A 26,406-nucleotide genomic window follows, 5' to 3' on the forward strand; every position below is an offset into this window, starting at 1 on the left:
ATATATATATACACACACACACTAGGGGTGAAATGCTTCACAAAACACAAAACTTGCTGTGACAATGTCAGCTGCTGTGGAAAATACCCTCTCGCTAGTGACAGAGGTCCCAGGCACAGCCAGGTAGCGCCTTGCTAACATGGCAACATGAGTGTATATTAACTCTTTGGTCTCCCACCTCTCCTCCTTTTCTGGAGGAGAACACGACAGGGTCGTCTCTGGAGAGGGGTTGGCTCCTGTGGTATCTGTGGCTTGACCCTGCAGAATTAAATTAGATGAAAATGACTCTCTCTGAAGTGGCTTTAAAAATATGATTTGTTGTTAGAAAAATATATTAGGCACTATTATTACAAGTATTACTTTATAATGAATTGTTAAATCACTCATTAATAAAATAATACATGTCACATTAACAAAATAAATACGATACCTGTTGTATACTGGTCACAATCTCTGCTGTGAGTTCATTGTAGCTTCTCAGACGAGCTGCAGCATCCAGGTGTAGCAGGGACCTCACATCCCTTACTGCGGGTTCATCTTCATCAGATGCCACCAATGATTTCAGGATCATTGTTTTTCATAGGAGGGACCATGGAAACTGATGGAAGGCTCTCAGTGCATATCAGTGTTGAGCCTGTTTTGAGAGGTTTGCACACTTTAATAACTTCCTCTGCTAGTCTTATGTCATTTTTTAGACAAAGTCACCAATATCTTTGACATTGTTCCTCACAGCTTGATCAGTCAGTGTAGAATACAATACACCCCAACTTTCTGCTCGAGGTATCTCTCCACCATGTCACAGCTTGATCAGTCAGTGTAGAATACACCCCAACTTTCTGCTCAAGGTATCTCTCCACCATGTCATGGCTTGAATTCCATCCAGTCAGGACATCTTGGATTCCTTTTGCACTTCATCTAAAACCAAAGGCTAACACAAAATAAGCTAGTGATCATACTTGTCATATGCAAGTTACTGTGTGGGGAACGTTTGTTGTGACTGGCTAACAGCTCTTTTGTCATTTGTATGTACAGTTGAAGTCGGAAGTTTACGTACACTTAGGTCGGAGTCATTAAAGCTTGTTTCTTCAAACACTCCATACATTTCTTGTTAAGAACTATAGTTTGGCAAGTCGGTTAGGACATCTATATTTTTCCAACAATTCTTTACAGACCGATTAATTCACTCTATCACTATTCCAGTTCCACAATTCCAGTTATTTAAAGGTTAAATATATATATTTTTAAATAGGCTAGCTTACCTATCAAATAGCATTCCCTCAAGATTGGGCTGGTTTCCAAAATATTTAATATTGAAATTTCTTGATATGAAACTTTTAAGTAAAATATCTACATTGGTCAGTCCAAAATGGCTTTTTAGCTCTGTCATGAAAATTGATTTATTTCCTATTACCAAGTCATTTACAGTTTCCATGTCTTTTAGTTTTCCATGAAGACCAATTTTTATCGGTGAATTCTGAAAAGGGTTGTGTTTTTAGTGAGTGATATTGTTATTGTAGAATACTTTTCATTGTCTCCCATATTGTTATAGTGTTCTTAACTATGAAGTTGTTCATGTTCTTAGCTGTATCCTTTGACAATAGACGTGAACAGATTCTGGGATGAGCATGCCCATCTTTAATATGTTCCCATTGTTCCTCTTTTTAGTGCATTTAACTATATGTCGCAAGTAAAAGCCCTCGGTGGGTCTGGGAGGTTAACACCACCCTCGGTGGGTCTGGGAGGTTAACACCACCCTCGGTGGGTCTGGAAGGTTAACACCACCCTCGGTGGGCCTGGAAGGTTAACACCACCCTCGGTGGGCCTGGAAGGTTAACACCACCCTCGGTGGGCCTGGAAGGTTAACACCACCCTCGGTGGGCCTGGAAGGTTAACACCACCCTCGGTGGGCCTGGAAGGTTAACACCACCCTCGGTGGGCCTGGAAGGTTAACACCACCCTCGGTGGGCCTGGAAGGTTAACACCACCCTCGGATTTAGGAAGATGTAAAAACAGTCCTGTTTATTCTATCAGTTTTATTTTCCTGTATGAAGTCCTGTTGTGACCGAGTAGTATATATATTTCAAATGAATGTCCTAGTTTTGGTAATTGGTATTACCGAGAATAAATCTAAAAACTTCGGGAGCCATGCCATTCTAAAAAGGTTTATGAACTGGGTGGTTCAAGCCCTGAATTATGATTGGCTGATAGCCGTGGTATACCATGGGTATGACAAAACATGTCTTTTTTGTTGTTCTAATTATGTTGGTAACAAGTTTATAATAGCAATAAAGCATCTCAGAGGTTTGTGATATATGGCCATTTTTATACCATGGTTAAGGGCTTTATCCAGCCACAGCCCTTGGCCATGGTATATTGGTCACATACCACACCCTCCTGTGCCTGAATGCTTAATTATTCTACCTGTAAAATGTATGGGAATATTATTCCATTTAAAAATATCTGCTTTAATATTGTTCAGTAATGGGATGTCAGGTGTTAGTTGTGCAGAGGTGAGAACGGAGTCGGGCGCAGGACACACAATCCCCCCGTCGATGGGGTGGTAGTTAAGTCGCCTTCATTTGACAGAAGGCGAGAGCCAAATCAGCATATTCAGGAGGGATGTTCATGGTGGAGACCTGGTTTGGACTCTCCACCGTAGTTGCACCTATGGAAACCCCTATACACCTCCCTGAACACTGATGAGACTCCTGTGGCGGGCCGGGTGCGCAGTGCGCGCTAACCAAGGTTGCCAGGTGCACGGTGTTTCCTCCGACACATTGGTGCGGCTGGCTTCCAGGTTGGATGCGCGCTGTGTTAAGAAGCAGTGCGGCTAGGTTGGGTTGTGTATCGGAGGCCGCATGACTTTCAACCTTTGTCTCTCCCGAGCCCGTACGGGAGTTGTAGCGATAAGACAAGATAGTAGCTACTACAACAATTGGACACCATGAAAATTGGGGAGAAAAAGGGGTAAAAAAAATAAAATAAAAAGTCCCTCGACTTCTTTTTGAGGTGAAAATGATCGATAGCAACAGCTCATGGTCCTCCTGGATTCAGAAGTTTTTTTTGACGCCATGGAGGAACGTAGTCAGAGAAATGCTTATGAATGTCTTGCTAAAGCTGTGTATGCAACTGGTTCACCTCTGATGCTCACAGGCAATGTGTATTGGAAGAGATTTCTGAATAATCTTCACCCAGCATACACCCCTACAACCAGACATGCTTTATCTACTCATTTGCTGGATGCAGAGTTCAACCAAGTTCAAGTGAAGGTCAAGCAAATCATAGAGAAAACAGACTGTATTGCAATCATCTCTGATGGGTGGTCAGATGTTTGTGGTCAAGGAATAATTAACTACATAATCTCCACCCCTCAACCAGTATTCTACAAGCGCAAGGGACAACAAGGGACAACAGACACACCGGTCTCTACATTGCAGATCAGCAGAAGGCAGTCATTTTTAAAATATTTGTTTTAATTTATTTTGTTTTGATATTATTTTACTTGGCAAGTCAGTTAAGAACAAATTCTTATTTTCAATGACGGCCTAGGAACAGTGGGTTAACTGCCTGTTCAGGGGCAGAACGATGACCTTGGACCACAGAAGGTATTTGCACTGGTGACAGACAATGCTGCGAACATGAAGGCTGCTTGGTCTAAAGTGGAGGATTCCTACCCTGGATTCCTACCCTGACATCCCACCCACTGACTGTGCTGCTCATGCATTGAATCTGCTCCTCAAGAACATTTTATTTTATTTATTTTTTTACCTTTAACCTTTAACCTCTAACCACTAGGCTACCCTGCCGCCCCAGGGCACAACATCATGGCACTGAAATCAATGGATACACTCTACAAGAGCTGCTCAGCAACACCCGTTGGGTTGGTGTTGTCATGATGTTTGACAGTCTGCTGATGTGGACAGCCCCATCAAGAGGATTCTCCTGGATGATGTATTTTGGGAGAGAGTTGTAAGCAGCCTGAAACTACAGAAACCTATAGCAGTAGCCATTGCATGGATTGAGGGAGACAATGCCTTCCTGTCTGATGTTCAGACTCTGCTTGCAGATGTAAGAGAAGAAATCCATACTGCCCTGCCCACTTCACTGTTGCTCCAAGCAGAGGACACTGAAATAAATCAAAAAGCGTGTAGTCTTCTGCACGAAGCCCATACAACCCGCAGCATACATTTTAGACCCAAAATATGCTGGCAAGCACATCCTGTCTGGTGCAGAGATCAACAAGGTCTATGGTGTCATCACTACCGTGACTCACCACCTTGGCCTGGTTGAGGGCAAGGTTCTTGGCAGTATTGCAAAGTACACTTCCATGCAAGGGCTTTGGGATGGAGATATGGCAGTCGTGCCAACATATCTCTTCAGCCACCTGGTGGAAAGGACTTTGTGGATCTGAGGCTCTTTCCCCTGTTGCCTCATCATCCTCCAAATCCAACCAACATCAGTCGCCTCAGAGCGCAACTGGTCCTTGCTTGGGAACACAAACAAGCACGCAACAGGCTGACGAATAGTCTCTCTGTACTGACTCTACAGTCTGGACTCTGTCCCTCTGTACTGACTCTACAGTCTGGACTCTGACTCTCTGTACTGACTCTACAGTCTGGACTCTGTCCCTCTGTACTGACTCTACAGTCTGGACTCTGACCCTCTGTACTGACTCTACAGTCTGGACTCTGACTCTCTGTACTGACTCTACAGTCTGGACTCTGACTCTCTGTACTGACTCTACAGTCTGGACTCTGACTCTCTGTACTGACTCTACAGTCTGGACTCTGACTCTCTGTACTGACTCTACAGTCTTGTCCCTCTGTACTGACTCTACAGTCTGGACTCTGACTCTCTGTACTGACTCTACAGTCTGGACTCTGACTCTCTGTACTGACTCTACAGTCTGGACTGACTCTACAGTCTGGACTCTGACTCTCTGTACTGACTCTACAGTCTGGACTCTGTCCCTCTGTACTGACTCTACAGTCTGGACTCTGACCCTCTGTACTGACTCTACAGTCTGGACTCTGACTCTCTGTACTGACTCTACAGTCTGGACTCTGACTCTCTGTACTGACTCTACAGTCTGGACTCTGACTCTCTGTACTGACTCTACAGTCTGGACTCTGACTCTCTGTACTGACTCTACAGTCTGGACTCTGACTCTCTGTACTGACTCTACAGTCTTGTCCCTCTGTACTGACTCTACAGTCTGGACTCTGACTCTCTGTACTGACTCTACAGTCTGGTCTCTGACTCTCTGTACTGACTCTACAGTCTTGTCCCTCTGTACTGACTCTACAGTCTGGACTCTGACTCTCTGTACTGACTCTACAGTCTGGACTCTGACTCTCTGTACTGACTCTACAGTCTGGACTGACTCTACAGTCTGGACTCTGACTCTCTGTACTGACTCTACAGTCTGGACTCTGTCCCTCTGTACTGACTCTACAGTCTGGACTCTGACCCTCTGTACTGACTCTACAGTCTGGACTCTGACTCTCTGTACTGACTCTACAGTCTGGACTCTGTCCCTCTGTACTGACTCTACAGTCTGGACTCTGACTCTCTGTACTGACTCTACAGTCTTGTCTCTCTGTACTGACTCTACAGTCTGGACTCTGTCCCTCTGTACTGACTCTACAGTCTGGACTCTGACTCTCTGTACTGACTCTACAGTCTGGACTCTGACTCTCTGTACTGACTCTACAGTCTGGACTCTGTCCCTCTGTACTGACTCTACAGTCTGGACTCTGTGAGTATGTCTGTGAGGTGTTTGCCCCTGCCTCACTCTTTGTTTCCCTCCTTGTCTCCCTCCTCAGACATACGGTATGGGAGGGGAGACCCTGCGCAGTCTGACAGAGAACCTGTGCGTGGTGGCCCACTCCCTGATTATGGGCATCCAGATCCGCTGGAGGGTAAACACCTATGATGGGCAAAGCGCCACCAAGCTGCCAGCCAGCGTACTGCAGGTGGTGCTGGAGCTCATCACCTCCGCAAAGGGCCTCTTCTCCCTGCTCAACAGGTAAAGTACACGCGCGCACACACACACACACACACACTACAGCCTTGTATTACATCAGATTTAGGCATAGTATCATATAGGTAGGGACATTGGACTGTTAGGCCCTGTGACTAGGATTCAGAGTTTCACCCCTGTCTGGGTGTGTATGCAGTAGTCTATGATTTCAATTTCAGTTATCTGTAATATATTCTCTACAGTATATTTTTACATTTATTTAACCTTTTATTTAACTAGGCAAGTCAGTTAAGAACAAATTATTATTTACAATGACGGCCTACTCCGGCCAAACCCGGACGACGCTGGGACAATTGTGCGCCGCCCTATGGGACTCCCAATCACGGCCAGATGTGATACAGCCTGGATTCGAACCAGGGACCGTAGTGACACGCATCACGCACCAGGCCTCCTGTGCGCCTCCAGGGTCCAGTACGCCCTGTTCCTGCTCCTCGCACTTGCCCTGAGGTGCGTGACCCCAGCCCGGTACCACCAGTGCCGGCACCACGCACCAGGCCTACTGTGCGCCTCGGCAGTCTAGAGCGTCCGGCGACAGTACCCAGTCCAGAGCTTTCGGCGACAATTCACAGACCGGAACCTCCAACGATGGGCCACAGTCCGGAACCTCCAACGATGGGCCACAGTCCGGGGCATCCAGCGACTGGCCACAGTCCGGGGTCTCCAGCGACGGTCCCCAGTCCAGAACATCCGGCGATGATCCACGCAGCGAGGCTCCCCAGCCCGGGGACGACGGCGAGGATCCGCAGTCCAGAGCCTCTGACGATGATCCACGGGTCAGTGCTACAAGGGCGGACTCAGTGTAAAGAAGGGGGGGGGGGCGGCGTCCAGAACCAGAGCCGCCACCGAGGTTAGATGCCCACCCAGACCCTCCCATATAGTTTTAGGTTTGCGTCCGGGAGTCCACACCTTTGGGGGGGGGGGGGGGGGTACTACTGTCACGCCCTGATCTTAGTTATCTTTGTTTTCTTTATTATTTTGGTTAGGTCAGGGTGTGACAAGGGTGGATGGTTTATTGTTTGTATTGTCTAGGTGTTTCTGTCTTGTCTAGGGTTTTTTGTATATCTATGGGGTTTTGGTTTGTCTAGGTATATGTAGGTCTATGGTGGCCTGAATTGGTTTCCAATCAGAGACAGCTGTTTATCGTTGTCTCTGATTGGGGATCCTATTTAGGTTGCCATTTTTCATTTTGGTTTTGTGGGTTATTGTCTATGTGTAGTTGCCTGTCAGCACTCTTCGTGTAAATAAAGAAGAATGTATTATCACGCTACGCCTTCGTGTCCTCTATACGACGAACGTGACAGGCAGACAGCAATGTAGTGCGCTGCCAACCCACAGCTCTCTGCGGCCTCCCCCAACAGGAAGGCTAGCCTATTCTCATCAGAGATCTTTTGAATCCTTGAATAAGGGTTTCAAATTGGGGGAAAGGAAACTAATAGTTTTTTATTTTTTACAATTTGTCAGGAAATGCAGCTCTGTCTCAGGTTCTGCTGTGGTGCAGTGGTTGCACAGTCTTTCCTCTACAGGGAGCCAGGTTTTCCTGTGTCTACCCATCTCAATGGCAAGGCTGTGCTCACTGAGCCTGTACTAAGGTTTTGATCAGTAACCATGGTCAAATTGTTTGTTATTTTGTACTGTCCATCTAGGGCCAGATAGTACTGCATTTTGCTTTGTTCTTGTGTTTCCAAGTTAGTGTAGTTTTGACTGTGTTGTAATTTAGTTTATTCTGATTGATTGGATGTTCTGGTCCTGAGACCTCAGTGTGTTAGTAGAACAGGTTAGTGAACTCAGCCCCAGGACCAGCTGGATGAGGGTCCTGAGGCTTCAGTGTGTTAGTAGAACAGGTTAGTGAACTCAGCCCCAGGACCAGCTGGATGAGGGTCCTGAGGCTTCAGTGTGTTAGTAGAACAGGTTAGTGAACTCAGCCCCAGGACCAGCTGGATGAGGGTCCTGAGGCTTCAGTGTGTTAGTAGAACAGGTTAGTGAACTCAGCCCCAGGACCAGCTGGATGAGGGTCCTGAGGTTTCAGTGTGTTAGTAGAACAGGTTAGTGAACTCAGCCCCAGGACCAGCTGGATGAGGGTCCTGAGGCTTCAGTGTGTTAGTAGAACAGGTTAGTGAACTCAGCCCCAGGACCAGCTGGATGAGGGTCCTGAGACCTCAGTGTGTTAGAACAGGTTAGTCAACTCAGCCCCAGGACCAGCTGGATGAGGGTCCTGAGACCTCAGTGTGTTAGAACAGGTTAGTCAACTCAGCCCCAGGACCAGCTGGATGAGGGTCCTGAGGCTTCAGTGTGTTAGTAGAATAGGTTTGTGAACTCAGCCCCAGGACCAGCTGAATGAGGGACTATTTTCTTTGCTCAGCTCTTGGCACTGCAGGGCTTGGTAATGATATGAGAGGGGGATCATACTTTTTGGAGAAATGTCCTCTGGTCTGATGAAACAAAAATAGAACTGTTTGGCCATAATGACCATCGTTATTTTTGGAGGAAAAATTGGGAGTCTTGCAAGCCGAAGAACACCCTCCCAACCGTGTAGCACGAGAGTGACTGCATCATGTTGTGGGGGTGCTTTGCTGCAGGAGGGACTTGTGCACTTCACAAAATAGATGGCATCACGAGGCAGGAAAATTATGTGGATATGTTGAAGCAACATCTCAAGACATCAGTCAGGAAGTTAAAGCTTGGTTGCAAATGGGAGTTTCCAAATGGACAATTACCCCAAGCATACTTCCAAAGTTGTGGCAAAATGGCTTAAGGACAAGAAAGTTAAGGTATTGGAGTGGCCGTCACAAATCCCTGACCTTAATCCTATAGAACATTTCTGGGCAGAACTGAAAAAGCGTGTGCGAGGAAGGAGGCCTACAAACCTGACTCAGTTACACCAGCTCTGTCAGGAGGAATGGGCCAAAATTCACCCAACTTATTGTGGGAAGCTTTTGGAAGGCTACCCAAAGCGTTTGACCCAAGTTAAACAATTTTAAAGGCAATGCTACCAAATACTAATTGAGTGTATGTAAACTTTGTGATGTGATGAAAGAAATAAAAGCTGAAATAAATCATTCTCTTTACTATTATTCTGACATTTCACGTTCTTAAAAAAAAGTGGTGATCCTAACTGACCTAAGACGGAATTTTTGTATAATTAAATTTCAGGAATTGTTAAAAACTGAGTTTAATTGTATTTGGCTGTGTATGTAAACTTCCGACTTCAACTGTATGTGTGTATGTGTATATGTGTATATATGTATGTGTATATATATTGTGCCAACTAGTATAATGTACAAATGACGGTGGGATAAATAAGCAGCTCAATGCATTTACATTGGTGACCTCTTACCCATTTCTATCCTAATGTTATGTTGGATTGTTCTCATGGGTTGTGTTCTCATGGGTTGTGTTCTCATGGGTTGTGTTCTCCTCCATTATGAATGCATCATTTGAGTCTTTAATGACATTGACATTTTATTTTATTTCTAGATTCAATACATGTATCCCTTTCTTCATTGGTCCATCTGTGTGTGTCCAGGTACCAGTTTGCCCAGCTGAGTGGTTACACGTCCAGTAGGAACATCATCACCTACTGTAAAGACCTGGGGACCGCAGTACACAAGGTAGTCTACCTCTCCTACTGTAAAAACCTGGGGACCGCAGTACACAAGGTAGTCTACCTCTCCTACTGTAAAAACCTGGGGACTGCTACTATGTTAAAGACCTGAATCGTGTTCATTAGGGCACGCAATGGAAAACGTTTTTAAAATGTTTTGAAACATAAAGCAAAAAGGAGTGTTTCTTATGTCCAGGTAGTCCCTCCTTGTTTCAGTCTGTTTTCTTTCATTTGTTACCTATTGAACACAACCCAGTGTTCCAGCATGGCTGTTTTCATTGTACAGGCGCTCACTGCTGAATGAATGGCTGTCGAGTAACCTGACCAGGAAACACTCTGGTCCTTATTAACATTGAATGAATGGCCTTGAGGTGAATTAAATCTGAATTAGATTCCTAGTTGGACCAAACAATACTTAGCAGACACATTTGATCTTTGGAAGAGGCGTACACAAGGCAGGCTGGAGGAACCACCAGTGTGTTTGTGTTGCTGCTTTCAACAGCCACCTAACACCAATGGTGTAAAATACTTAAGTAATAATAATACTTAATACTTGAGGTATCTGTACTTTACTATTTATATTTTTTACTACTTTCCTAAAGAAAATGATGTACTTTTTACTCCATACATTTTCCCTTACATCCAAAAGTACTAGTTGCAGTTTGAATGCTTATCAGGACAGGAAGATGGTCCAATTGACTCACTTATCAAAAGAACATCCCTCGTCATGACTACTACCTCTGATCTGGCGGACTCAATAAATGCATGCTTCGTTTGTAAATGATGTGCCCCTGGCTATCTGTAAATAAATAAAAAATAGAAAATGGCGCCGTCTGCTTTGTTTAATTTAAGGATTTGAAATGATTTTTACTTTTACTTTTACTTTTGATACTTAAGTATATTTAAAACCTAATACTTTTAGACTTTTACTCAAGTAGTATTTTACTGGGTGACTTTCACTTTACTTGAGTCATTTTCTATTAAGTTATCTTTACTTTTACTCAAGTGTGACAATTGAGTACTTTTTCCCCCGCTGCCCTACCACAGCACAACAGCAAACACACTCCTCCTTTTGGGGAATGCACAGACCAACCACATGCATTCTTTATCTGACTGCATCAAATCAAATGTATTTATATAGCCCTTTGTACATCAGCTGATATCTCAAAGTGCTGTACAGAAACCCAGCCTAAAACCCCAAACAGAAAGCACTGCAGGTGTTGAAGCACGGTGGCTAGGAAAAGCTCCCTAGAAAGGCCAAAACCTAGGAAGGAACCAGGCTATGAGGGGTGGCCAGTCCTCTTCTGGCTGTGCCTGGTGGAGATTATAACAGAACATGGCCAAGATGTTCATAAATGACCAGCGTGGTCACCATCCTGAGATAAGGCCGAGTATAGCCCACAAAGATCTCCACCACGGCACAACCCAAGGGGGGGCGCCATCCCAGACAGGAAGATCACGTCAGTGACTCAACCCACTCAAGTGACGCACCCCTCCTAGGGACGGCATGGAAGAGCACCAGTAAGCCAGTGACTCAGCCCCTGTAATAGGGTCAGAGGCAGAGAATCTCAGTGGAGAGAGGGGAACTGGCCAGGCAGAGACAGCAAGGGCGGTTCGTTGCTCCAGAGCCTTTCCGTTCACCTTCACACTCCTGGGCCAGACTACACTCAATCATTTGACCCACTGAAGAGATGAGTCTTCAGTAAAGACTTAAAGGTTGAGACTGAGAAAGCCCTGCCTCCAGCTGTTTGCTTAGAAATTCTAGGGACAATTAGGAGGCCTGCGTCTTGTGACCGTAGCGTACGTGTAGGTATGTACGGCATGACCAAATCAGATAGGTAGGAGCAAGCCCATGTAATGCTTTGTAGGTTAGCAGTAAAACCTTGAAATCAGCCCTTGCCTTAACAGGAAGCCAGTGTAGAGAGGCTAGCACTGGAGTAATAGGATCCATTTTTTTTGGTTCTAGTCAGGATTCTAGCAGCCGTATTTAGCACTAACTGATGTTGATTTAGTGCGTTATCCGGGTAGCTGGAAAGTAGAGCATTGCAGTAGTCTAACCTAGAAGTAACAAAAGCATGGATTCATTTTTGGACAAAGTTGCTGATTTTTGCGATGTTACGTAGATGGGAAAAAAGCTGTCCTTGAAACAGTCTTGATATGTTAGTCAAAAGAGATCGGGGTCCAGAATAACGCCGAGGTCCTTCACAGTTTTATTTGAGACGACCATCAAGATTAATTGTCAGATTCAACAGAAGATCTCTTTGTTTCTTGGGACCTAGAACAAGCATCTCTGTTTTGTCTGAGTTTAAAAGTAGAAAGTTTGCAGCCATCCACTTCCTTATGTCTGAAACACAGGCTTCTAGCGAGGGCAATTTTGGGGCTTCACCATGTTTAATTGAAATGTACAGCTGTGTGTCATCCGCATAGCAGTGAAAGTTAACATTTTGTTTTTGAATGACATCCCCAAGAGGTAAAATATATAGTGAAAACAATAGTGGTCCTAAAACGGAACCTTGAGGAACACCGAAATTTGCAGTTGATTTGTCAGAGGACAAACCATTCACAGAGACAAACTGATATCTTCAGATAAGATCAGATAAGATAAGATCTAAACCAGGCCAGAATGTGTCCGTGTAGACCAATTTGTGTTTCCAATCTCTCCAAGAATGTGGTGATCGATGGTATCAAAAGCAGCACTAAGGTCTAGGAGCACGAGGACAGATGCAGAGCCTCGGTCTGACGCCATTAAAAGGTAATTTACCACCTTCACAAGTGCAGTCTCAGTGCTATGATGGGGTCTAATACCAGACTGAAGCATTTCGTATACATTGTTTGTCTTAAGGAAGGCAGTGAGTTGCTGCGCAACAGCTTTTTCTAACATTTTTGAGAGGAATGGAAGATTCGATATAGGCCGATAGTTTTTTATATTTTCTGGGTCAAGGTTTGGGTTTTTCAAGAGGCTTTATTACTGCCACTTTTAGTGAGTTTGGTACACATCCGGTGGATAGAGAGACGTTTATTATGTTCAACATAGGAGGTCCAAGCACAGGAAGCAGCTCTTTCAGTAGTTTAGTTGGAATAGGGTTCAGTATGCAGCTTGAAGGTTTAGACGCCATGATTATTTTCATCATTGTGTCAAGAGATATAGTACTAAAACACTTGAGTGTCTCTCTTGATCCTAGGTCCTGGCAGAGTTGTGCAGACTCAGGACAACTGAGCTTTGGAGGAATATGCAGATTTAAAGAGGAATCTGTAATTTGCTTTCTAATGATCATGATCTTTTCCTCAAAGAAGTTCATTCATGTATTACTGCTGAAGTGAAAGCCATCCTCACTTGGGGAATGCTGCTTTTTAGTTAGCTTTGCGACAGTATCAAAAAGAAATGTCGGATTGTTCTTATTTTCCTCAATTAAGTTGGAAAAATAGGATGATCGAGCAGCAGTAAGGGCTCTTCGGTACTGCATGGTACTGTCTTTCCAAGCTAGTCGGAAGACTTCCAGTTTGGTGTGGCGCCATTTCCGTTCCAATCTTCTGGAAGCTTGCTTCAGAGCTGGGTATTTTCTGTATAACAGGGAGCTAGTTTCTTATGACAAATGTTTTTAGATTTTAGGGGTGCAACTGCATCTAGGGTATTGCGCAAGGTTAAATTGATTTCCTCAGTTAGGTGGTTAACTGATTATTGTCCTCTGACATCCTTGGGGAGGCAGAGGGAGTCCGGAAGGGCATCAAGGAATCTTCGTGTGAGAATTTATAGCACGACTTTTGATGCTCCTTGGTTGGTGTCTGAGCCGATTATTTGTTGCGATTGCAAACGTAATAAAATGGTGGTCCGATAGTCCAGGATTATGAGGAAAAACATTAAGATCCACAACATTTATTCCATGGGACAAAACTAGGTCCAGAGTGTGACAGTGAGTAGGTGTTGGACAAAACCCACTGTTACGGCTTTCTTCCGTTGAAAGCGAGTCGGACCAAAATGCAGCGCGGTAAGTTTTATTATTAATGATGAAGAAAAAACGAACAAAACAACAAACGTAACGTGAAAGCACAAGATAGACTGTTTAGGTTAACACACACAGAGACATGAACAATCACCCACAAACACACAGTGAAACCCGGGCTACCTAAATATGGTTCCCAATCAGAGACAACGATAATCACCTGACTCTGATTGAGAACTGCCTGAGGCAGCCATAGACTTACTAGACAACCCTACTCAGCCACAATCCCAATACCTACTAAAACCCCAATACAAAAACACAACACAAAATAACCCATGTCACACCCTGGCCTGACCAGATAAATAAAGAAAACACAAAATACTAAGACCAGGGCGTGACACCCACTGAGTCGATGATGGCTCCGAAAGCCTTTTGGAGTGGGTCTGTGGACTTTTCAATGTGCATATTAAAATCGCCAAAAATTTGAATATTATCTGCTATGACTACAAGGTCCGATAGCAATTCAGGGAACTCAGTGAGGAACGCTGTATATGGCCCAGGAGGCCTGTAAACAGTAGCTATACAAAGTGATTGAGTAGGCTGCATAGATTTCATGACTAGAAGCTCAAAAGATGAAAACGTTTTTTTTATTTTTGGGGTAAATTGACATTTGCTATCGTAAATGTTAGCAACACCTTCACCTTTGCGGGATGCACGGGGGATATGGTCACTAGTGTAACCAGAAGGTGAGGCCTCATTTAACACAGTAAATTCATCAGGCTTAAGCCATGTTTCAGCCAGGCCAATCACATCAAGATTATGATCAGTGATTAGTTCATTGACTATAACTGCCTTTGAAGTGAGGGATCTAACATTAAGTAGCCCTATTTTGAGATGTGAGGTATCACGATCTCTTTCAATAATGGCAGGAATGGAGGAGGTCTTTATCCTCGTGAGATTGCTAAGGCGAACACCGGCATGTTTAGTTTTGCCCAACCTAGGTTGAGGCACAGACACGGTCTCAATGGGGATAGCTGAGCTGACTACACTGACTGTGCTAGTGGCAGACTCCACTAAGCTGGCAGGCTGGCTAACAGCCTGCACCCTATTTCATTGTGGAGCTAGAGGAGTTAGAGCCCTGTCTATGTTGGTAGATAAGATGAGAGCACCCCTCCAGCTAGGATGGAGTCCGTCACTCCTCAGCAGGCCAGGCTTGGTCCTGTTTGTGGGTGAGTCCCAGAAAGAGGGCCAATTACCTACAAATTCTATCTTTTGGGAGGGGCAGAAAACAGTTTTCAACCAGCGACTGAGTTGTGAGACTCTGCTGTAGAGATGGTGTGAGACTCTGCATGCTCGAAATAGTTTAGGTCCCTTGAAGAAGCACAGGTTTACTGTTGATTTTTGTGATAGGAAATTGTGTAAGAGAGGGAGAAGGTGGGTGAATGTGTATTTAATGTGATCTGTAATGCCAGAGTTAAACTTCAAGTTATAAACTGGTTACTTGCGACTTGTGAAAAAGACAGGCCTGGATTTGTCATAGATAGTGCCTGGGGGAGGAGGGAGAGAGGGGGAGCATGGGCGGAATGGATTTGTGATCTTTGGGAGAGAGGGGGAGGGGTAGCTGGGGCGGGATGGATTTGGTAATCTTCGGGAGAGGGAGTGAGAGGGGGGGTGAGAGAGTTAGCCATCTCCGGGGGAGGTGGAGCAAAGGGCGGGAGGGAGTTGGACATCTTCGGGGGAGGGAGTGAGTGAGAGACAGGGTTCAGTGGAACTCAACTTGTAGTTCACCTGCTGTGAGTTGCAGTGCAGTCAGACCAATGAGAGACTGATAGAGGGTGAAAGAGAGGACACAGTATTCAGGGAGCAGAGATATCCCCGAGTACAATATTTAGAGCTCTGACTGGCAGCCCTATTTGCAGCTCTGGATAGTTTATAGACAAAGTAGGTAGATTACAACTCTGGAGCTTTTTCTGCTGGCTTTATTGCAGTTTGATTGAATACTGTATCTAACTGGTTTGTGTTTGTGGATGTCTGTTTGTGGATGTTTTTTTTTATTTTACCTTTATTTAACTAGGCAAGATCAGTTAAGAACAAATTCTTATTTTCAATGACGGCCTAGGAACAGTGGGTTAACTGATCTAGGAACAGTGGGTTAACTGCCTGTTCAGGGGCAGAACGACAGATTTGTACCTTGTCAGCTCGGGGGTTTGAACTTGCAACCTTCCGGTTACTAGTACAACGCTCTAACCACTAGGCCACCCTGCCGCCCCAGTGTCTGTTTGGGACTTGCAGTGCTCACAGTTTCTGTACATTTAGACATTGTGGATCATAATAACACATTTATCTTCTTGTAGAAAATAGCTTTTTTTTTCTCTGTTGCTTTTTAGTCTTGTTTTTGTTGTTTGCACAACACATTAGAGATGTGATAAATAGACTTCACCTCTTCTTCACCAATCAGTGCAAATCTCTTTTTTTAAAGACTATCAAAGGATGTTCTGTGTGAACACACTCACTACATTCATTGTGCATCCAGAAAATGAATAATGACACATTTGTTGTAGCCAATTCATGAATATGACTGACTCTGAGTAAGAACCATGGGCTAGTCATACTATTTCTATGGTTGGACTCCCCCCTCATCAGAAAGGAAGGAAGCTGGGAAGTGAGTATCTACTGAAGGTCACATTGGAACAATGAGGGCCTTTTGAAGGCTGATGGCTTCTTGTCCAGCCAACTTCTGGCTTACTGACTTGTTAGTTGTTTTTTTGTTGTATGAAAGCTGTCTAAACTGTAGACTCAAGGTAATTAGTAAGTGAAACTTGGTCCTTACCCCAGACTGTTTTGACGGTAGTCTGCTCTGTGCTGGAGGCGATGAGAGGTTTGATAACTGGCCATTGTTTGGTTGGTTCCTGTTTTTGGATCCAATGAGCTACCACTGCTTGTTTCTGCTGTATGCTTAGGAGTCAGATAGTCATAGGCCTTATTCAACTATGATAGAGGACTGTGTACCACAGAGAGGGATTGTGTGTGTGTGTGTGTACTACAGAGAGTTGCTGAGGTATCAGATATCAGGGGGATCCAAAATGCAGGTGCTTGCGGAAGGCAGTTTTGTAAGTACACCCCCTTGAGCCTTAAGACAAGATAGATGAGTTATAAGACTAAAGAAACTGAGACTTACTGGTGTCCTTCATTGGATTGAGGTTTTATATCGTTTCTTTGAAAAGTGTATATGGCTGTAGTTTCTAAGAATTTCTATTAGACTTAATAAGAACATGCTAGAATAGGGCCGACAACCTCACAACTGACTAAACACATCCACGCAGGTGAGTTGGTCCTCTCTCTGGCCATCTCGCTCTCTGGCCATCTCGCTCTCTGTTCGTCTCGCTCTCTGTTCGTCTCGCTCTCTGCCCGTCTCGCTCTCTGCCCGTCTCGCTCTCTGCCCGTCTCGCTCTCTGCCCGTCTCGCTCTCTGCCCGTCTCTCTCTCTCTCTCTCTCTCTCTCTCTCTCTTCTCATCTCTCTCTGCCCATCATTATCAAGTTCCAGCTCTAGAAAGGTCAGTAGAATACACACACGCGCGCACACAGTCACGTACACACACACACCCCACCACCCTCATCTGTGTGCAGCAAGTTAGCCCTTGGCTAAGAAACTTAAATGTCAAATCTCTTGTGACCTTGTTTCAGAGAGGCAGGAATTGAATGATAATGCTCCCATTATTACGTTGCTTGTTTCTAGAGAATTGGTTCATCTGTAACAAGGACCAGACGGATCATGTTTGGCCCAAATGACACCCCATTCCTATATAGTGCACTACTTTGGACCAGAGCCCTATGGACCGTGGTCAAAAGTAGTGCACTATGTAGGGAATAGGATGCCATTTGGGACGCAGGCCATGTCTCCTAGGGCCCTTCTAGAAAATAAATAACTCTTCCATTTCCTGCCTGTATAAAAACACAGAAGTTTGTGTGTGTCTCTTTCTGTGCGTGTGTGTCTCTCTTTCTGTGTGCGTGTGTGTCTCTCTTTCTGTGTGTGTGTGTGTCTCTCTCTCTTTCTGTGTGTGTTTCTCTCTCTCTTTCTGTGTGTGTGTGTGTCTCTCTCTCTTTCTGTGTGTGTGTGTGTGTGTCCCTCTCTCTTTCTGTGTGTGTGTGTGTCTCTCTCTCTTTCTGTGTGTGTGTGTCTCTCTCTCTCTTTCTGTGTGTGTGTCTCTCTCTCTCTTTCTGTGTGTGTGTCTCTCTCTCTTTCTGTGTGTGTGTGTCTCTCTTTCTGTGTGTGTGTGTCTCTCTCTCTTTCTGTGTGTGTGTGTCTCTCTCTCTCTTTCTGTGTGTGTGTGTCTCTCTCTCTTTCTGTGTGTGTGTCTCTCTCTCTTTCTGTGTGTGTGTCTCTCTCTCTCTTTCTGTGTGTGTGTCTCTCTCTCTCTTTCTGTGTGTCTCTCTCTCTTTCTGTGTGTCTCTCTCTCTTTCTGTGTGTGTGTGTGTCTCTCTCTCTTTCTGTGTGTGTCTCTCTCTCTCTTTCTGTGTGTGTGTCTCTCTCTCTCTTTCTGTGTGTGTGTGTCTCTCTCTTTCTGTGTGTGTGTGTGTGTCTCTCTCTCTTTCTGTGTGTGTGTGTGTCTCTCTCTCTTTCTGTGTGTGTGTCTCTCTCTCTCTTTCTGTGTGTGTGTCTCTCTCTCTCTTTCTGTGTGTCTCTCTCTCTCTTTCTGTGTGTGTGTGTCTCTCTCTCTTTCTGTGCGTGTGTGTGTGTCTCTCTCTCTTTCTGTGTGCGTGTGTGTGTCTCTCTCTCTTTCTGTGTGCGTGTGTGTGTCTCTCTCTCTTTCTGTGTGTGTGTGTGTGTGTGTCTCTCTCTCTTTCTGTGTGTGTGTGTGTGTGTCTCTCTCTCTTTCTGTGTGTGTGTGTGTGTCTCTCTCTCTTTCTGTGCGTGTGTGTGTCTCTCTCTCTTTCTGTGTGTGTGTGTCCGCCTCTCTCCCCACTCATGGGGTTTATTTTCTCCGGTGCCTTGAAGGGTTGTGCGGGGCCATGAGTCAGCTGCTGTGATCCTAGGAGTCCTCCACTTCTCCACTGACTACTGGCTCTGTAGGACTGGAGAGGATAGGCTCGCACACTACTAGACAACAACAAGCAAAGTCCATTACAGAGAGAGAGAGAGAGAGAGCGAGAGAGGTGGACACAGAGAGCGTGGGCGATAGTTACATTGAGAATTTCTGTGAGCATGGAGAGAGGATCAAGGAAGAATTGTTTGAAGGAGTTGTATTGAGGTATGTGAGAATGAGATGATGTAATGTTGTTTGTTTACATTGATTGATTGTTTTCCAATGGCCTTTTAGTGACACACAATCTTGACAGTAAAGGCTACTGTAGTTAAGAACGTGATATGGCTTTTCTAAGATGTGATACAGGACTTTCTTGATGCCTCTGTTCACCAACAGAAGTGTTATTATTCAATGATCATACCCATTGATGATCATACCCATTGATGATCATACCCATTGATGATTTAACCCATTGATAGTGAGTTTCGACTCTTGCTGGTTGACCAATGCACCTTTTCTATTCACAATTGTGGTGAAGTTTTTATAGTATGATTTTCATCTGATTTAGTTTTGCTGTAACCAGAAATAATTGTTCTAGTTAGTTCGTGGTCTGGTTGAGGTGCTAATGAACGCACTGAGCAAGACGTGCTCAACAAAGAAGACGTATTTTTAGCATATATTTTTAACGTGGTCTGAACAATGTCTTAATGCCGTTTCACGTCTTTTCAACAACTTTTAATGAATTTCAATGTCTTTTCTATGTATTTTAACATATTTTCAATGTATTTTAACGTCTTTTTAACGTCTTTTCAACGTTTTATGCGCATAAGGTGGTTGGTGAGTTAATGATTAAGTGTGCAGCTCGTTGCCATATTCCAGTATAAGTAACTGAGCAGGGTTCAGGATGTTACTTTCTAAATGTAATCCGTTACCTGTCCAAAATTGTAATCGGTAACGTCATTTTTGGATTACCCAAATTTGGTAACATAATCTGATTCACTTTCTGTTACTTTTGGATTAGTTTCCTCTTATGAGGTACTAGAAGAAGACAAAATCACTGCCTCATTGCCTGCATCCGTAATGGGTCAGCGGTCAAACGACCTCCACTCATCACTGTAAAACGCTCCCTGAAACACTTCTGCGAGCAGGCCTTTCTAATCGACCTGGCCGGGGTATCCTGGAAGGATATTGATCTCATCCCGTCAGTAGAGGATGCCTGGATATTTTTTTTAAATGCCTTCCTAACCATCTTAAATAAACATGCCCCATTCAAGAAATTTAGAACCAGGAACAGATATAGCCCTTGGTTCTCCCCAGACCTGACTGCCCTTAACCAACACAAAAACATCCTATGGCGTTCTGCATTAGCATCGAACAGCCCCCGTGATATGCAGCTGTTCAGGGAAGCTAGAAATCATTATACACAGGCAGTTAGAAAAGCCAAGGCTAGCTTTTTCAAGCAGAAATTTGCTTCCTGCAACACTAACTCAAAAAAGTTCTGGGACACCGTAAAGTCCATGGAGAATAAGAACACCTCCTCCCAGCTGCCCACTGCACTGAAGATAGGAAACACTGTCACCACTGATAAATCCACCATAATTGAGAATTTCAATAAGCATTTTTCTACGGCTGGCCATGCTTTCCACCTGGCTACTCCTACCCCGGACAACAGCACTGCACCCCCAACAGCAACTCGCCCAAGCCTTCCCCATTTCTCCTTCTCCCAAATCCATTCAGCTGATGTTCTGAAAGAGCTGCAAAATCTGGACCCCTACAAATCAGCCGGGCTAGACAATCTGGACCCTTTCTTTCTAAAATTATCTGCCGAAATTGTTGCCACCCCTATTACTAGCCTGTTCAACCTCTCTTTCGTGTCGTCTGAGATTCCCAAAGATTGGAAAGCAGCTGCGGTCATCCCCCTCTTCAAAGGGGGGGACACTCTTGACCCAAACTGCTACAGACCTATATCTATCCTACCGTGCCTTTCTAAGGTCTTCGAAAGCCAAGTCAACAAACAGATTACCGACCATTTCGAATCTCACCATACCTTCTCTGCTATGCAATCTGGTTTCAGAGCTGGTCATGGGTGCACCTCAGCCACGCTCAAGGTCCTAAACGATATCTTAACCGCCATCGATAAGAAACATTACTGTGCAGCCGTATTCATTGATCTGGCCAAGGCTTTCGACTCTGTCAATCACCATATCCTCATCGGCAGACTCGACAGCCTTGGTTTCTCAAATGATTGCCTCGCCTGGTTCACCAACTACTTCTCTGATAGAGTTCAGTGTGTCAAATCGGAGGGTCTGCTGTCCGAACCTCTGGCAGTCTCTATGGGGGTGCCACAGGGTTCAATTCTTGGACCGACTCTCTTCTCTGTATACATCAATGAGGTCGCTCTTGCTGCTGGTGAGTCCCTGATCCACCTCTACGCAGACGACACCATTCTGTATACTTCCGGCCCTTCTTTGGACACTGTGTTAACAACCCTCCAGGCAAGCTTCAATGCCATACAACTCTCCTTCCGTGGCCTCCAATTGCTCTTAAATACAAGTAAAACTAAATGCATGCTCTTCAACCGATCGCTACCTGCACCTACCCGCCTGTCCAACGTCACTACTCTGGACGGCTCTGACTTAGAATACGTGGACAACTACAAATACTTAGGTGTCTGGTTAGACTGTAAACTCTCCTTCCAGACCCATATCAAACATCTCCAATCCAAAGTTAAATCTAGAATTGGCTTACTATTTCGCAACAAAGCATCCTTCACTCATGCTGCCAAACATACCCTTGTAAAACTGACCATCCTACCAATCCTCGACTTTGGCGATGTCATTTACAAAATAGCCTCCAATACCCTACTCAACAAATTGGATGCAGTCTATCACAGTGCAATCTGTTTTATCACCAAAGCCCCATATACTACCCACCATTGTGACCTGTACGCTCTCGTTGGCTGGCCCTCGCTTCATACTCGTCGCCAAACCCACTGGCTCCATGTCATCTACAAGACCCTGCTAGGTAAAGTCCCCCCTTATCTCAGCTCGCTGGTCACCATAGCATCTCCCACCTGTAGCACACGCTCCAGCAGGTATATCTCTCTAGTCACCCCCAAAACCAATTCTTTCTTTGGCCGCCTCTCCTTCCAGTTCTCTGCTGCCAATGACTGGAACGAACTACAAAAATCTCTGAAACTGGAAACACTTATCTCCCTCACTAGCTTTAAGCACCAACTGTCAGAGCAGCTCACAGATTACTGCACCTGTACATAGCCCACCTATAATTTAGCCCAAACAACTACCTCTTTCCCAACTGTATTTAATTTTTATTTATTTATTTATTTTGCTCCTTTGCACCCCATTATTTTTATTTCTACTTTGCACATTCTTCCATTGCAAAACTACCATTCCAGTATTTTACTTGCTATATTGTATTTACTTTGCCATCATGGCCTTTTTTGCCTTTACCTCCCTTCTCACCTCATTTGCTCACATTGTATATAGACTTGTTTATACTGCATTATTGACTGTATGTTTTGTTTTTACTCCATGTGTAACTCTGTGTCGTTTTATCTGTCGAACTGCTTTGCTTTATCTTGGCCAGGTCGCAATTGTAAATGAGAACTTGTTCTCAACTTGCCTACCTGGTTAAATAAAGGTAAAATAAAATAAATAAATAAAAAATAAAAAATGATCCATCAAACGTATTTGGTGTGTCATCATAGTGGTCTCTGCCATCATAATGGTCTCTGACATCATAGTAGTCTCTGAATTCTGGTCAGTCCCGCTCAGGTAGAACAAACTTAAACTTGCACCTTTTTCCAGTGCTGAATTGAATGTCTTTGAGAAAACAGAAAGGTGTCAATGTATTTCTTTTCTCGCCAACATCCTTAATGGAAAAGTAATCCAAGAAGTAATCATCTAGTTTTTCAAAAGTATATGTAATCTGATTAGTTGTTTTTTTCTTTCTGGTAACGGATTAAAGTTGCAGTTTATCAGTTACTCCCCAACCCTGACCATGAGCTTGGTTCAACGGACACCAGTGTCAACACCAGGTGCCTGATGATGACTATTCGCTTTGACCACTCATACTACGGTATACAATGAAGGGACATGAGCCATTTCAAATCAAATCAAATCAAATGTATTTGTCACATACACATGGTTAGCAGATGTTAATGCGAGTATAGCGAAATGCTTGTGCTTCTAGTTCCGACAATGCAGTAATAACGAACAAGTAATCTAACAATTCAAAAAAAAACGACTGTCTTATACACAGTGTAAGGGGATAAAGAATATGTACATAAGGATATATGAATGAGTGATGGTACAGAGCAGCATAGGCAAGATACAGTAGATGATATCGAGTACAGTATATACATATGAGATGAGTATGTAAACCAAGTGGCATAGTTAAAGTGGCTAGTGATACATGTATTACATAAGGATGCAGTCGATGATATAGAGTACAGTATCTACGTATGCATATGAGATGAATAATGTAGGGTAAGTAACATTATATAAGGTAGCATTGTTTAAAGTGGCTAGTGATATATTTACATCATTTCCCATCAATTCCCATGATTAAAGTGGCTGGAGTAGAGTCAGTGTCATTGACAGTGTGTTGGCAGTAGCCACTCAATGTTAGTGGTGGCTGTTTAACAGTCTGATGGCCTTGAGATAGAAGCTGTTTTTCAGTCTCTCGGTCCCAGCTTTGATGCACCTGTACTGACCTCGCCTTCTGGATGACAGCGGGGTGAACAGGCAGTGGCTCGGGTGGTTGATGTCCTTGATGATCTTTATGGCCTTCCTGTAGCATCGGGTGGTGTAGATGTCCTGGAGGGCAGGTAGTTTGCCCCCGGTGATGCGTTGTGCAGACCTCACTACCCTCTGGAGAGCCTTACGGTTGAGGGCGGTGCAGTTGCCATACCAGGCGGTGATACAGCCCGCCAGGATGCTCTCGATTGTGCATCTGTAGAAGTTTGTGAGTGCTTTTGGTGACAAGCCGAATTTCTTCAGCCTCCTGAGGTTGAAGAGGCGCTGCTGCGCCTTCCTCACGATGCTGTCTGTGTGAGTGGACCAATTCAGTTTGTCTGTGATGTGTATGCCGAGGAACTTAAAACTTGCTACCCTCTCCACTACTGTTCCATCGATGTGGATGGGGGGGTGTTCCCTCTGCTGTTTCCTGAAGTCCACAATCATCTCCTTAGTTTTGTTGACGTTGAGTGTGAGGTTATTTTCCTGACACCACACTCCGAGGGCCCTCACCTCCTCCCTGTAGGCCGTCTCGTCGTTGTTGGTAATCAAGCCTACCACTGTTGTGTCGTCCGCAAACTTGATGATTGAGTTGGAGGCGTGCGTGGCCACGCAGTCGTGGGTGAACAGGGAGTACAGGAGAGTGCTCAGAACGCACCCTTGTGGGGCCCCAGTGTTGAGGATCAGCGGGGAGGAGATGTTGTTGCCTACCCTCACCACCTGGGGGCGGCCTGTCAGGAAGTCCAGTACCCAGTTGCACAGGGCGGGGTCGAGACCCAGGGTCTCGAGCTTGATGACGAGCTTGGAGGGTACTATGGTGTTGAATGCCGAGCTGTAGTCGATGAACAGCATTCTCACATAGGTATTCCTCTTGTCCAGATGGGTTAGGGCAGTGTGCAGTGTGGTTGAGATTGCATCGTCTGTGGACCTATTTGGGCGGTAAGCAAATTGGAGTGGGTCAAGGGTGTCAGGTAGGGTGGAGGTGATATGGTCCTTGACTAGTCTCTCAAAGCACTTCATGATGACGGATGTGAGTGCTACGCGGCGGTAGTCGTTTAGCTCAGTTACCTTAGCTTTCTTGGGAACAGGAACAATGGTGGCTCTCTTGAAGCATGTGGGAACAGCAGACTGGTATAGGGATTGGTTGAATATGTCCGTAAACACACCGGCCAGCTGGTCTGCGCATGCTCTGAGGGCGCGGCTGGGGATGCCGTCTGGGCCTGCAGCCTTGCGAGGGTTAACACGTTTAAATATCTTACTCACTTCGGCTGCAGTGAAGGAGAGACCAATCAGATATCAGATTTCAATCAGATATGTATTGTTTCTAGCCAGCTCTTTATGGAATTGTCATGCTGGTGTTTGGCTTTACAATGACAATGGACTAGGCTAAAGTACAGACAGCTCTGGGACCAGGGTAGAGACTGACCGATCTGGGACCAGGGTAGAGACTGACTGATTTGGAACCAGGGTAGAGACTGACCGATCTGGAACCAGGGTAGAGACTGACCGATCTGGGACCAGAGTAGAGACTGACCGATCTGGGACCAGGGTGACGACTGACCGATCTGGGACCAGGGTAGAGACTGACCGATCTGGGACCAGGGTAGAGACAGATCTGGGACCAGGGTAGAGACTGACCGATCTGGGACCAGGGTAGAGACAGATCTGGGACCAGGGTAGAGACTGACCGATCTGGAACCAGGGTAGAGTTTGACAGATCTGGGACCAGGGTAGAGCATGACCGATCTGGGACCAGGGTAGAGACTGACCGATCTGGAACCAGGGTAGAGACTGACCGATCTGGAACCAGGGTATAGACTGACCGATCAGGTGACCAGGGTAGAGACTGACCCCGATCTGGAACCAGGGTAGCGACTGACCCCGATCTGGAACCAGGGTAGAGACTGACCGATCTGGAACCAGGGTAGAGACTGATCTGGGACCAGGGTAGAGACTGACCGATCTGGAACCAGGGTAGAGACAGATCTGGGACCAGGGCAGAGACTGACCGATCTGGAACCAGGGTAGAGACTGACCGATCTGGAACCAGGGTAGAGACTGACCGATCTGGAACCAGGGTAGAGACTGACCGATCTGTATCCAGGGTAGAGACTGATCTGGAACCAGGGTAGAGACTGACCGATCTGGAACCAGGGTAGAGACTGACTGATCTGGAACCAGGGTAGAGACTGACCGATCTGGAACCAGGGTAGAGACTGACCGATCTGGAACCAGGTAGAGACTGACCGATCTGGAACCAGGGTAGAGACGGTAGCATTTGCAGTTCACTTAGGCTGAGTTTTATTGGATTTACTATTTGAAGTAATTGAGTTAGGAAATGTTGAACATAACGCTCCAATATAGAGCAGGCAGAAAGTGAACTCTCACTCCTTGGAGTCTCTTCACCAGCATTTAAAGAGATATACTCCTAAGAATTCACATGCGTTGGTTTGGTGCAGACCAAATTACATTTAAAAATAATTTCAAATACTTTATCTTGGCTTGATTGAGCTTGCCTGACTATATGGAAGCAATAGAATTGCAAAAGAGCAAACCCCGCCCATCTGGTACTGTTAGACCAGCGGTTCTCAAAATGTTTCACCGGGGGGAGGTGGGCACGGGGGGGGCATCCCGCTCAATGGGCTGAAAAATGTTAGCTCAAGCCCCCTAGGGCCCCACAGTTTGGGAACCACTGCTTTAGACCGGCTGGGTTGGTTTGGTGTTGAAGAGGTATGAAAAGATACACTCCAGGTGTGTTCCTACACACACACACACTCATTCACAAATGCATGCTTCAGTACATTACCTCCCAGCGATGATGTAGCATATATCCTAGTGACATTTACTCATAAAAGGATATTTTCTTTAAGTCATCTCTGTGTAGGAAGCCCACTCACACTTCAAGGTCCAACGCAGCTGTTTTTAGTTCTATCAAATCACGTAACTGTGATTGTTTTCAATTAAAATAGTCAAAAAATTAACCAAAATAGCTTAATAGTGAAGAGCAATATCTCAAGCAAAAATCTAGCGAAGACTCTCT

The 26,406-nt window shown here is 45.1% G+C and overlaps 1 protein-coding gene across 1 annotated transcript in view; it reads left to right on the plus strand.

Moving 5' to 3' along the window:
- Positions 1-26,406, plus strand: part of cnksr1 (connector enhancer of kinase suppressor of Ras 1) — an 87,088-nt gene that overhangs the window by 6,440 nt on the left and 54,242 nt on the right. The window contains exons 3-4 of the mRNA XM_020487011.2: positions 5,826-6,028; positions 9,567-9,651. Coding sequence (XP_020342600.2) covers positions 5,826-6,028; positions 9,567-9,651 — 288 coding nt within the window. The remainder of the gene's footprint in view (positions 1-5,825; positions 6,029-9,566; positions 9,652-26,406) is intronic.

Source organism: Oncorhynchus kisutch, linkage group LG7 (assembly GCF_002021735.2).
Source record: "Oncorhynchus kisutch isolate 150728-3 linkage group LG7, Okis_V2, whole genome shotgun sequence".
In the NCBI taxonomy this organism is placed as follows: Eukaryota; Metazoa; Chordata; class Actinopteri; order Salmoniformes; family Salmonidae; genus Oncorhynchus; species Oncorhynchus kisutch.